Raw genomic sequence first — 14,596 nt, 5'->3', positions numbered from 1 at the left:
GTTGGGCAACACTGATGTTGGTCATGGTCCCGGAGAAACATCAAGCGCTGTCGACCTGCGTTGAAGACAGGAAATTTGGACCCCTGGAGTGAACCTTCTCCGATGTTTCACAGAGATTTTTGAGAATCTGCTCTGTCGGCCAGCATTGATACTTCTACTGATCAGTTTTTGTGAAGTCATGTTAAGTTCCCAAGCTTCTAGACCTGTGCATTAAACTATACTTTGTGGATGTTCTAATCCTTAGTGAGAACACCAAAACTTGTTAAATAAATGTAAAAAACAAAACATGTTTTCAAGAGATTCTCTGCAGCTTTCACCATTAATGCGTCTGCTTTTTCTTCTGTTCAGGAGAACACATGATGTTTTTTTTTCCCACATTATCTGAAGACTACTTTTCATAATGAACCCATTTGGACCTAAATGCAACAAGTGTTGAATCTACATTGAAGTTACATTTGAAATTTCTCAGCCACGGCTAAACCAGTATCCCCCCACACATCACAGCGTCCTCAGGAGACGGAAGAAGAATTTACATTTCACAGTTGGATGAATTTCCAGATTGTCTGAACAAACACTGCACATACGTTGTAAAGAATATACCATGTAAAAGGAGAAAGCAGAATGTTGTCTCCAACATATAGAAGCTGAGGCTGAGGCGTTTACTCTGAAACAAAAGAAAAAATGTCTCTGTCCAGCGGGTAGATTTATTCTCCTGAAGACTCTCAGGATTGTATTTACATACATGTATTTTTTATGATCAGATCCCCGTGAGATTTGGATCCAGATTTGTGTCCACCTGCTGAGCAATGTGTTTGAATGAAGTCCTGCATACATGCATTTTCTTCAGATGGAGATATTAGATTTCCAGGAAGGCCGACTTCTTGATTCAAAGCAACATCCTGGATGTTGGACAAATATTAATCTGACATTATGCTACATACACTCAGGGGTAAAAGGAAGTTAAGAGAAGGGGCTAAATAGAAAAACACAATAACCAAACCAGAAGGACAAACGTACACACTCTATTTTCATCCTGATTGCTCACCTTTGTTTCCTGCAGCTGACCTGTGTTCCTCATCCTGATTTTTGTTTCTGATTACTCAACTTTGATTGCTGATCTTTGATCCTGACTTTTCAGCCTACCTTTGATCCTGATTGCTCACCTTTGATCCTGACCATAGCTCTTATTGCTGAACTTTGATCATGATCTTTGTTCCAGATCACTCATCTTTGATTGCTGATCTTTGATCGTGACGTTTGAGCCTGATCACCAACCTTTGATCTCGACTCCTCACATTTCATCCTGATCATAGCTCTTTATTGCTGGACACAGCAAAAGTGGGCCCAATGCAAACTCGGCCCTGAGTATGAACTTGACCCAGGGCTAAACCTACCCCTACTCCTAGTTTTTAACCTGTGCCAAGTTCTCCTGATAGCTAAGTTTCCCTGTTACCTTTATTGCTGAGCTTTGATCATGATCTGTTATATTAATCAATTTTATTTGATCCTAATTGGTTTCTTTCAAATATATGGGACTTTGGGTTACTCAGCTGGAGCTGCAATGAATAATCACTGATTAATTGACTATTAAATTAATCAACAGCTATTTGGGGAAGTGATTTGGGGAGGTTTGGGTAAGTGATTTGTCTAGTGATTAAGTGTTGGGCTTGAGACCAGAGGATCCTCGGTTCAAACCCCACGCCTGACTGGAAAATCACTAAGGGCCCTTGGGCAAGGTCCTTAATCCCGTAGTTACTTCCAGTATGTAGTGGGCACCTTGCATGGGACCACCCTGACATCGGTGTGTGAGTGTGTCCATGTGAATGGGTGAATGTGAGGCATCATTGTAAAGCACTTTGAGTGTCTGATGCAGATGGAAAAGTGCTATATAAATGCAGTCCATTTACCATTTTATTTCAAAGAAATATACAAATTTTTCAATTTCAGCTCCTTAAATATGAATATTTTGATTTATATTAGTCAGAGAATGAATTGTTGAAAAAGACTGTAAATACTGGTCATGGTTGCTGTCATTTTTTGTGGGAAAATGATGAAAGTTGCAGAAATGAAAACAACATAAATTAAAATACATCTAAGCTCAAAGCCAGTGATATCATACAAATATTTTTTATTGTCTTTTAGACATTATCATCGTCATCATCATCATTATGTTCACTCAAGCCCAGTTGTCTGTACACATTGGGGCAGCTTTGACTGACAGCTCATGTGTTGACGCTGAGGTCGCTCATAGCAGCCAGCTACCGTGAAAGCCTGTCTTTTTTTGACCATTTTATTACAAAATACCTGTAATAACGTCTTATGTGGTTAATTCCATGAACTAAAACATATTTATGGTGACATTTTTGAATGCTAACAGTTTTAGCATTTGCACCAACTATCAGTATCTTGTGAAAATTACGTTGATTTAATCCACAGTTAAAGAGAAAATAAGCGGGTCATATTTTTTTTTAATAGCTACAAGAAAGGAAAACTGTTGTGAGAACCACTTCCTAGCCCCCAAAATATGATGTAATAAACATCTAAACCAAGGTTAGCCTGTTAGCTGAGTTTGTTGGTAAGATGCCAACGGCCTTAGCCTTTGTAGCAGCTATCAGTAGCTTGAGGACATTAGCTCGAGTTAATCTGCAGTTACTGAAGAAATAAGCCAGTCATAATTTTTATTAACCACACCAAAGGAAAACAGTGATGAGAACCACTGCTCAGCCCCAAAAATATGAAGTAATAAATACCTGAACACCTGAACTGATGTTAGCCTGTTAGTTGAGCTTGCAGTTATTCAGGTTTCATTTTTTTTGTCCTGCCCAGGTCATAAACAGTCTCACCCGCACTTCACCACGTTACCCATATACAGGTTGTGGACACACACACACACACACACACACACACACACACACACACACACACACACACACACACACACACACACACACACACACACACACACACACACACACACACTCAAAAAACTCTATTCAATTATGTGCAGCATTTCCATCTAATAAATACATGTAGCCCCAACTCAAATAAGACTAAATTTAATTTAGTTGGGACTATATATATTTATTAGATGGATATCCTGCACATAATTAAATTGAGTTAATCCAATGAGTCAGTTTTTTGAGTGCATACGCCACCATTTTTTGACATTTTCTGGACCTAAAAATTAAAACAATCCAGTGATTCATCGATTATATAAATAATGGTTAGTTATTAAATAATGGTTAGTTAAATAATGGTTAGTTAGCCTTAACTTAAGCTGTTATTGTATATGTTTATATCCTCTGGGCACAGTGGAGCAGGCGTGCACGGTGGGGCAGGCGTGCACGGTGGGGCAGGCGTGCACGGTGGGGCAGTCGTGCTGATTTTTTATTTATTTTTATTTTTTTTTAGAGGGCGAGTGAGTACGTGCAAAGAATCCAGATGTTTGTTTCTCCTCAGGAAAAGAGAGATGTACACTGTGTGTGTGAAGGAGTTCATGTCAATAGATTTGGGGATTAAGTTCCTTTGGAGTCTTTTAATTTGGCCTAAGCTTCGGCTAGAACACACAGGAAGTGTGGAACGTCACGATACAGAAAACAGCAGGGAGACGATGGAGACTAAGGACAGAAAAGCTCCAAAGAATGACAAACAGCAAATTTTAAATTCAGCAGTAGAATACTTTCCCCGCCCCCTTGGACTCACTTAGCCCTGCCCACTTTCAAACTGTCCACTTTATATCCGAATAAATGAGCAACAGCAATCTGAAAATCATCATGTACATGTTCTTATTTTGATGTGATTGGACAGTTTAGGAGTGGGCGGGACTTCTGTGACTCACTGTTTTGAAACATGGATGAATGTTAGCTCCAAGCATTAGCACACCAAGCACCTCTGTTTATAGACCATTTTGCTGCTTTGCGTGCTTTTGGACACTTTAGACAACAACTGTGCATGTCCATGTGCGCATACATGCGCACATGCATTTTTCACCCTGGGAACACCGGTTGCCTGTGACCTCTGACCCCAGTTAGTGTTGAGGAGTTGAAATGTTTGAAGATCAGAGAAGCAAATGAAAAGTTTTTGGAGTCTCTTTTATCCAACGATTTACGGCACCAGAGCTCACAGGGACGCTCTGCCGAGTCCAATGAGACGATGTTGCGCTGATCTTGTTTACTTGGAAATTGGTCCTTGAGGAGTATTTTAAGTAATTTAAAGCTTCTAACAATGTCTTGTAGTGATTAGAGGAGGCCTGCAAGCCAGAACAAGAGGTACAAGGAGAGAAAAGATGTGAAAACAAATGAGTGAGCGGAGACAGAAAGAGGAGACAAACTACAAACACAAATGAGAACGAGATGCAGGAGGCAGTTGACAGACTCTGGAGATTAAAGAACAATCCTCAGCCAAGCAAAATGAACCGTTGACCATTTCCCATCTGCTCACGTTAAACACAGGCCGAATGGGACACATTGAAAAAAAACACCTGAAATCCACGCTGGAATTTGGCAGAGTGCCGCTGTACCATGAAGCTGTGACGGCTGGTTTTTACATCCACCAAGGACATAATAAAATCATGGACGTTTGTCTGTCCGTTAGCAGGATTATGTCAAAACTACTGCATGGATTTTGACAACATTTTTACCACAGATAGATATATGGACATGGAAGACTCCATTAAATTTTGGAGGTGATCTGGATCTGGATTCTGAATCAAGATTTCTGGCTCAAGATTACACTTTATATAGGCTTTAAAGGATTACATCAGATCTACTTCACAGATTGTCACCAGTTTTTCACCACAGATAGATATTAGGGCATGGAAGAGTCCATCAAATTTTGGAGGCGATCCGGATCTGGATTGTGGCTCAGGATTTCACTTTATAGGCTTTTAAGGATTACGTCAAAACTACTGCATGGATTTTGATAAAAATTTTCACCACAGAAGACCCTACAGAAGAAGGCCATGGAAGACACCACTGAATTTTGGAGTGGATCAGGATCAAGATGGATTTGAGTTTATTTCCATTTGCTTTACAATTAAAAACTGAATCAGAGCAAAATTTACAAGAGTCTAATAATAAGCTAAAAGGGCATTTAAAAAAAATCCTGATTCTGGATCATTTCTTAAATTTTCACCATTTTGAGATCATTTCAAATCTGCTTGATGGATCTTGACAAAATTTAAATTACATGTGTTTGTTGTACAAAGGAAGACCCTGTTAATGTTGGATGTTGGGAATGATATGGATCAGTATGCAGCTTCTGCAGCAGAAACATATGACATCACGATGTAAAACCAAGATCAGGAAGACACCATTTTGTTTCAGCTTGTGAATCACATATCTTTTATTTTGAGTCCTCGTCGACTGTTGGTGGACGTCAGAAATTGCTCTTGTTTTTCATTAAATTCACAGCATAACTGATTTTGTCAGTCTTCCAGTAAAATGTGTTTCGTGGACATTATTTTGTCACAAAATGTTTTTAAAATTGCACTGAAACTTTTTTCAGTTCTACATTTCTGCTTTGGACTAATTCTGAACATACACTGTGTGTTGCTCTGTGCCACTTATCTGTTCTTGTGCAATTTACCAACAAACTGTTATTGCTTTTGACATGTGTCGTGCATTTTGAAAAATTCTTGCACTCAGTGCTCATTAGTGAAAGGAGAAACTGAACCCAAATGCAGGCAACACCCACACTGTGAAATCATTGGCGGTTAATTTACCGTGAGAAGTGAGGACGAAAAATGGCGATTTGATAGAATGACGAATGGTGACAGCGGGCTGAGGAACACACTAAGATAAACGTCAGCTGGACAAGCAGGAATCATCAGACAAACTGAAAACCGGATACTGATCAACTGTGACTAATGACCACACATCAAGAGACAGGTGCATGATTATTAACAAGATACAGGTGTGATATGAAAGTGCACACCCGTAAACACACAGGATTGCTGTGATGGAGAGGTGGTGAAACTAGCACATCAAACACACTGGATGCACATCTGTGACTTCACATAAATGACATCAGAAATGTAGAGTATCGTGTTTTTGGATTTTCCTTGATTTTTGAGCTTTTCCAACTTTGTGAAGATAAACAATTAAAAAAAATATTTATAGAAATCGTATATATATATAAAATATACGAGGTCTGTTAGAAAAGTATCCGACCTTTTTATTTTTTTCAAAAACTATATGGATTTGAATCGTGCGCTTGCATCAGACAAGCTTGAACCTTCGTGCGCATGCGTGAGTTTTTTCACGCCTGTCGGTTGCGTCATTCGCCTGTGGGCAGGCTTTGAGTGAGCACTGGTCCACCCCCCTCGTCGGATTTTTATTGTTTAGGAATGGCGGAGCGACTGCCGCTTTGTTCCATGAAAACTTTTTCAGAAACTCTGCCAGACAGCCAGATGGAAACCATTTGGAAGATTCAGATGGCTTTCGGTGAAGATTCTATCGGTATCACACGGATTAAGGACCATTAAAACTGTATTAAAAACGGCCCACGGTGGCGGGCGGCGCACCGCGCCCCGAGCGGCCATCGACAGGCTGGAACGAGCAGATCACTTCCAAATTTAAGGTTCTGTTGATGCAGGATGTCGTGTGACTAGCAGAGAAGTTTCAGAAGAGGTCAGGATCAGCACTTTATCGGCACATTTCACTGTTAAAGGAGATTTTGTAATGAAAGACGTGCGGAGGGATTCGCGCGTCGGGACGCAGCCGCTCATGGTGCGGGACAAACAACACCTCCGTGTTGGAAACCATTCGTAAGATTCAGACGGCTTTTGGTGGCTTTTCAGTCGAGTGAGTATCCGAGAAATTGTTTAACAGCTGGGCATGTTCCAACTTGTCCTTTGAGACTTCCAACACGGAGGTGTTGTTTGTGCGGAATTCCTCCGCATGGCTGTCTCAATGTGCTGAAAAAGTGCTGATGTCCACATCTTTTCACAATTCCTGTGCTAGCCAGATGACATCCCGGATAAAACACAGCATCCAGTTTGGAAATGAATGGCACATTCCACTGTTACAGGAGTTTTTGTCATGGAAAGAGGAGCAGAGGCTTCACGCGTCGCGGCGTTGCCGCATGGCGCAAAGCCACGCCGTGGTGAAGCCTCACAGGACATGTTCTGGCATGTCCAGGCACATCCACAATTTCTCGGATAATCACTCGATGGAAAAACCACCAACAGCTGTCTGAACACCATCTCAAAGCCGTCATGTGAGACCAAAACGGAGGTGGTTTTGTCTCGCTCCAGTAGCGAATCCATCGTGATGCGCAAAGCCTCCGCTTGGCTTTCCATGACAAAATCTCTTGTTAAAAGTGAAATCTGCCGGAAAATGGTTGATGTCCAGCTCTTGTGATAACCAGAGAAATTGCACACGATGGTCATGGATCCATACAGCCATCCGTTTAGAAATGAAATGGTCGCTCAGCCTGTCGATGGCGGCTTCGGAGCGCGGCGCACCACCAGTCGCTCTGGGCCGTCCTTAAAGCAACAGTAACACTTCGTAATCTCGTTGAAGCCCATAAAATTTTCACCAAAAACCATCTGAATTTCTCGAATGGTGTCCACTTTGATGTCCCTCACAGTTTCTGAAAACATTTTGATCAAGCAAAGCGGCAGTCTCTGAGCCATTCCTAAACAATGAAAAAAACGACGAGAGGGGTGGACCACTCCTCACTCAAAGCCTGCTCACAGGCGAATGACGCAACCGACAGGCATGAAAAAACTCACGCATGCGCACGAACGTTCAAACTTGGCTGACGCAATCACACGTGATTCAAATCCACATGGTTTTTGAAAAAAATAATAAGGTTGGATACTTTTCTATAGACCTCATATATGTGTGTGTGTGTGTATGTATATATGTATATATATACATATATATATATATATATATGTATATATATATAAATGGACTGCATTTATATAGAGCTTTTCCATCTGCATCAGACACTCAAAGCACTTTACAATTATGCCTCACATTCACCCCGATGTCATGGTGCTGCCATACAAGGCGCTCACTACACACCGGGAGCAATAGGGGTTTAAAGGCCTTGCCCAAGGGCCAGTCAGGCGGGGATTTGAACCCAGGATCTTCTGGTCTCAAGCCCAACACCTTAACCACTAGACCATCACCTCCCCCATATATATATATATATATATATATAAAATTACTCATAACCATCCCAAAGACGTATCGTTATCTTTGGCTGCTTTCAGTGATGCCGGTATTTGGTTAGACTCTTTCTCTCCGATTGTTCTGTCTGAGTTATTTTCATTAGTTACTTCATCCAAACCATCAACATGTTTATTAGACCCCATTCCTACCAGGCTGCTCAAGGAAGCCCTACCATTATTTAATGCTTCGATCTTAAATATGATCAATCTATCTTTGTTAGTTGGCTATGTACCACAGGCTTTTAAGGTGGCAGTAATTAAACCATTACTTAAAAAGCCATCACTTGACCCAGCTATCTTAGCTAATTATAGGCCAATCTCCAACCTTCCTTTTCTCTCAAAATTCTTGAAAGGGTAGTTGTAAAACAGCTAACTGATCATCTGCAGAGGAATGGTCTATTTGAAGAGTTTCAGTCAGGTTTTAGAATTCATCATAGTACAGAAACAGCATTAGTGAAGGTTACAAATGATCTTCTTATGGCCTCGGACAGTGGACTCATCTCTGTGCTTGTTCTGTTAGACCTCAGTGCTGCTTTTGATACTGTTGACCATAAAATTTTATTACAGAGATTAGAGCATGCCATAGGTATTAAAGGCACTGCGCTGCGGTGGTTTGAATCATATTTGTCTAATAGATTACAATTTGTTCATGTAAATGGGGAATCGTCTTCACAGACTAAAGTTAATTATGGAGTTCCACAAGGTTCTGTGCTAGGACCAATTTTATTCACTTTATACATGCTTCCCTTAGGTAGTATTATTAGACGGTATTGCTTAAATTTTCATTGTTACGCAGATGATACCCAGCTTTATCTATCCATGAAGCCAGAGGACACACACCAATTAGCTAAACTGCAGGATTGTCTTACAGACATAAAGACATGGATGACCTCTAATTTCCTGCTTTTAAACTCAGATAAAACTGAAGTTATTGTACTTGGCCCCACAAATCTTAGAAACATGGTGTCTAACCAGATCCTTACTCTGGATGGCATTACCCTGACCTCTAGTAATACTGTGAGAAATCTTGGAGTCATTTTTGATCAGGATATGTCATTCAAAGCGCATATTAAACAAATATGTAGGACTGCTTTTTTGCATTTACGCAATATCTCTAAAATCAGAAAGAAGGTCTTGTCTCAGAGTGATGCTGAAAAACTAATTCATGCATTTATTTCCTCTAGGCTGGACTATTGTAATTCATTATTATCAGGTTGTCCTAAAAGTTCCCTGAAAAGCCTTCAGTTAATTCAAAATGCTGCAGCTAGAGTATTGACGGGGACTAGAATGAGAGAGCATATCTCACCCATATTGGCCTCTCTTCATTGGCTTCCTGTTAATTCTAGAATAGAATTTAAAATTCTTCTTCTTACTTATAAGGTTTTGAATAATCAGGTCCCATCTTATCTTAGGGACCTCGTAGTACCATATCACCCCAATAGAGCGCTTCGCTCTCAGACTGCAGGCTTACTTGTAGTTCCTAGGGTTTGTAAGAGTAGAATGGGAGGCAGAGCCTTCAGCTTTCAGGCTCCTCTCCTGTGGAACCAGCTCCCAATTCAGATCAGGGAGACAGACACCCTCTCTACTTTTAAGATTAGGCTTAAAACTTTCCTTTTTGCTAAAGCTTATAGTTAGGGCTGGATCAGGTGACCCTGAACCATCCCTTAGTTATGCTGCTATAGACGTAGACTGCTGGGGGGTTCCCATGATGCACTGTTTCTTTCTCTTTTTGCTCTGTATGCACCACTCTGCATTTAATCATTAGTGATTGATCTCTGCTCCCCTCCACAGCATGTCTTTTTCCTGGTTCTCTCCCTCAGCCCCAACCAGTCCCAGCAGAAGACTGCCCCTCCCTGAGCCTGGTTCTGCTGGAGGTTTCTTCCTGTTAACAGGGAGTTTTTCCTTCCCACTGTAGCCAAGTGCTTGCTCACAGGGGGTCGTTTTGACCGTTGGGGTTTTACATAATTATTGTATGGCTTTTGCCTTACAATATAAAGCGCCTTGGGGCAACTGTTTGTTGTGATTTGGCGCTATATAATGTAACATATGTATATATATATGTATGTATGTATATATATATGTATGTATGTATATATGTATGTATGTATGTATATATGTATGTATGTATGTATATATGTATGTATATATATATGTATGTATATATATATATGTATGTATGTATGTATGTATATATATATGTATGTATGTATATATGTATATATATATGTATGTATGTATGTGTATATATATATATGTATATATGTATATATGTATATATGTATATATGTATGTGTATATATATATATATGTATATATATATGTATGTATGTATATATGTATATATGTATATATGTATGTATATATATATATATGTATATATATATGTATGTATGTATATATGTATGTATATATATGTATGTATATATATATGTATGTATATATATATGTATGTATATATATATGTATGTATGTATATATGTATGTATATATGTATGTATGTATGTATATATATATGTATGTATGTATATATATGTGTATGTATGTATATATGTATGTATGTATATATAATATGTGTGTATATATACATATACATATACATACATATATATATATATGTGTGTATATATATATGTATATGTATGTATATATGTATGTATGTGTGTGTGTACTAGCATGTTGGCTGTGGGGATCCACGAGCTATAGTTTGGGTAGTGTTTATAAAATAGGTAGCTGACATTTTTCAAGGGTGGTAATAAATTATGCAAAGTTTCTATAATGATTTGGAATGGCGTGTGAGTCCAAAATATAACTATCAACGTCCATTGTTCGCTGTTATTTAATAGCCATAAATATTAGTCCTATCAACATTCCGTTTTGCCGGTGTTCATCCGTGACCCAAAATACATAAGCAAACCAAACAGCAAATGTCAGCTCTCCCCAGTTTCTCCGTGATTGAAGTAATATACACGCACGCACGCACGCACACACACACACACACACACACACACACACACACAGACCACTTGGCTTTTAATATATGGATTTATTGCATATATGAGGACACTGTAAAAGCTGTGTGCATGCTTGAAGTGGGTTTGTCCTGGGAAAGACGCAGTTCTTCAACACTACGACACTCTTCCACACACGAGTTGACAAACACAGGATGCATTGCAGTGGCTCAAATCTTACCACACCCACCACACTGTCAGGATCTCAAGCCCTCCCAATTTTCCCTTTTACCAAAGCTGAAAAAAACGCCTGAAGGGACTCCGTTCCACTAATGTTGCAGAGGTGCACACAGCTGTGCAAGTCTGGTGCAGAGAGCAGACACCCAATTTCTTCACCGACAGTATGCAAAAATTTGTCTGGTGTTGGCATAAGGGTGTGGAAAGACACAATGACAACATGGAACAGTAATGACACTGTCTGATAGAGAACATTCAGAGCTTTAATCAGATATCTAATTCATGTATCTCGCTTGTTATTGAAATAATACTGAAGGAGGCAGAACTTTTCAGATGGCACTCGTGTGGTTTTGCGTGTGCATTGATCACATGACAAATATGTGGGGGTCTGCTTCAGCGCCAAAGCCGACACCTCCCGTCTCCTCACCACAAGGAACATTTCACATTTCAGTACTTCATCGGTCTCCAGTGCTTGTGTTGTCAAACTCCGTTTACAACATGTAACATTTCTGACTTTTTCAACGCAATTCTCATATACATTTGTTCAGGTGGTTTTTTGGTCTTCTGAGGAAACAGGATTTTCCTTCCAACAAACGCAACAAACAGCTGCAGCTTTCCAGCCAGGAGCAGCTCGTGAATCATCTCTGAAATCAGCCGGTGTCAACAGAACTGAAAAAAGCTCATATCAAGAAGTTTCACTGGATAAATGAGTGTAATGTCTCAAGAGTGCAAAAACGTTCTTTAATGTGAAGCAGGTCTTCTCAACAAACAGGAAGCAGTTTGTGCAATTATCACAACATCGTTTTGAGGAGGATTACTTTGTGCATTGTGAGGAAGCCTCAGCTTTGACAGTTTGGCCATGTGGTGCTTTTCTTTATGGATGAACCAGCACACGGATCCCTGAGTGTTGAGTTCCCAAATGGCTGGAGAAGGTCAACGGGACGCACAACTTTGACCTGGCTGTGGCAGATAGATGGTTACTTAATGGGTCTATTCCACAGAGCACTGTTCATTCCCAAACAGTAAGTCAGGGAATGTTTTGAAGCATCACAGTAACTTCTTTATCCATCTTTTTCAATCTTGAATAAACTTGGTATACATCATAGTTACGGCCGCCATCAGCACCAGATTTGAAATCGGGATCCAATTATTGAACTCTTTACAAATTTCATCCCAATTCTTGAAATTGTTGATAGTACGTGGTAACTTCCAGATATTCACAATCTTAATGGCTTCAGTCATGTTTGAATGTCTTTAACGAGGTATTCATAGTGTCTACGGCTTTAAACTTCTTTGATCGTGCTCCATCTGGGGAAAAAAAATTGAAACCCAAGTGTCTCTGTGTAGGCTCTCAGTTGTCCAGGTGGTTTCCATAGTAGAGAAGCTTGAATCTTCGACTGGACTGGGTTGCTTGACGCGAGGACGTTTCGCTTCAAATCGCAGAAGCTTCCTCAGCTAAAATTCTTGCTCTGGTGGTCTGACTTCTGTCTTGACTCTTGTAGAGAAGAATAATCAAGAAGTCACAAAAGCTGGAGTTTTAAACCTAACCAGACTCCTCCTACCGAGAGGCAGACTGCTATATGCTGGTGACTAAACAATAGCTCTAATTAGCACCTATTGTGCTCTAGTTAGCACCCTCCTAATGACAGGGCAGCTGTCCCTCTCCTGATGGCTCCCTTGACGACTCTGCTGATGACGTGAATGACTCATTACCATGAACAAAAGACTGAAACTGCTGAGTACCCCATTGTAAACAGGGGATAAGTCCCATAGTTCTAAGATGAAGTCTTTTCATAGATTTCATGTTAAATTGGGACAGAGAAATGAAGAAAAATCACATATTCGATACTCCACATCTTTATTATTATTATTAAAAATAAAATAATATTTAAGATTAATTACAAAATTGAACATTAAAGTCTTTAAATTTTATTTTTGATGAACTCTTTTGGCCGACCTGCAGTATCTTCATGGCCCACCAGGGGGCCACAGCCCACAATTCAGAAGTTGCTGCTCTGAACTACCTGTCAGTATAAACACCCCAGTATAGACTGACAGGTGTCTTCAAACCACTAGTGGTTTATTCAGCCAATGAAAGCTCAAAGTTCATTTCCAGAAGTGCTCACGGCACGTGTCTCTCCACCTCCCTGGCATCACTGTTGAATGTGCCATTTGGAAGCAATTGGGAAAGGAACCCCGATTGCTGGCATCACAGTCCAACGTGCACAATCATTTTGCCACCAGCTCCCTCTGTGGTTATAATAGTCTTCTTCATTGATTATTGGCCAGAATAACCTGATGAAGTACACCTCGTATTTATTTTCCAGTGATTCCTCGTTTCAGTCCATGTGGCCATGTGCCCGTCCACCGGCCGATAAACAGGACGGGGTGAAAAGCTTGACTATCCGAGACAGACTCGGAGTCGAGCTGCTGCTTCTTCGAATCAAAAGGAGCGAGTTGATGTGGTTCGGGCATCTTGGGAGGATGTCCCCTGATCGTCTCCCTCGAGAGGTCTTTCAGGCACGTCCAACTGGGAGGAGGCCCAGTGGAAGACCCAGAACATGATGGAGGGATTATGCTTCCCAGGTAGCTTGGATATGCCTCATGATTCCCCGGAAAATGTTACAAGACTTGGCCGAGGATAGGGAAGTGTGGGATGAGCTGCTTAGTCTGCTGCCACTTCGACCTGGATAAATGGCAGAAAATGAATGAATGATGGTTCCTTGTTAACCTCATTAATGTGGTATTAATTTGACACCTTTCTTCCTCTCCAGGATGTCGGTGAAGCTGAGGTTCGACTCGCCCTCAGATGGGGGTTCAGTCCACAGGAGCCGCTCATTTACTGGATTCAGTTCCCTGAATGGACGACGGCGGTGAGTGATGGGCTGTCATCGATGGAATTTATTTTACTGTTTTGGTCGCTGGAAAAATACTTATTTTCCAGATTAGTTTTGGTGTTCACTTAAGAAAAACAGTTACCTCACAGGGACGGAGCTAGCTTCAGAAGATTGCGGGTGGGGGTGGGGGGGGGGTGAGTTGGTTGGGTGTGCCTCATTGCCTCGTATTAACACATTTGCATAAATTTGCTCTGCATGTTTCTGCATTATCAGGGTGTTTTCCGAGGATCTGGCAAAACCTGAGACATGTTCCCTGTTAAAAGCAAAAATTCACCTCCAGTTTATTAACAATAATTCAAAAACCACAAATGTGTCACTGGATAAGCTTCCAA

General features: G+C 40.5%; 1 protein-coding gene across 1 annotated transcript in view; it reads left to right on the top strand.

The window, feature by feature from the left end:
* Positions 1-14,596, top strand: part of ripor3 (RIPOR family member 3) — a 72,091-nt gene that overhangs the window by 22,350 nt on the left and 35,145 nt on the right. Inside the window, 1 exon segment of the mRNA XM_034165955.1 lies at positions 14,142-14,240. Within this exon segment, the coding sequence (XP_034021846.1) occupies positions 14,143-14,240 (98 nt within the window). The 5' untranslated portion in view covers position 14,142.

Source organism: Thalassophryne amazonica, chromosome 3, assembly GCF_902500255.1.
Source record: "Thalassophryne amazonica chromosome 3, fThaAma1.1, whole genome shotgun sequence".
NCBI lineage: Eukaryota > Metazoa > Chordata > Actinopteri > Batrachoidiformes > Batrachoididae > Thalassophryne > Thalassophryne amazonica.
The sequence above is the reverse complement of the archived record's forward strand: the minus strand, read 5'-3'. Positions and strand labels throughout refer to the sequence as shown.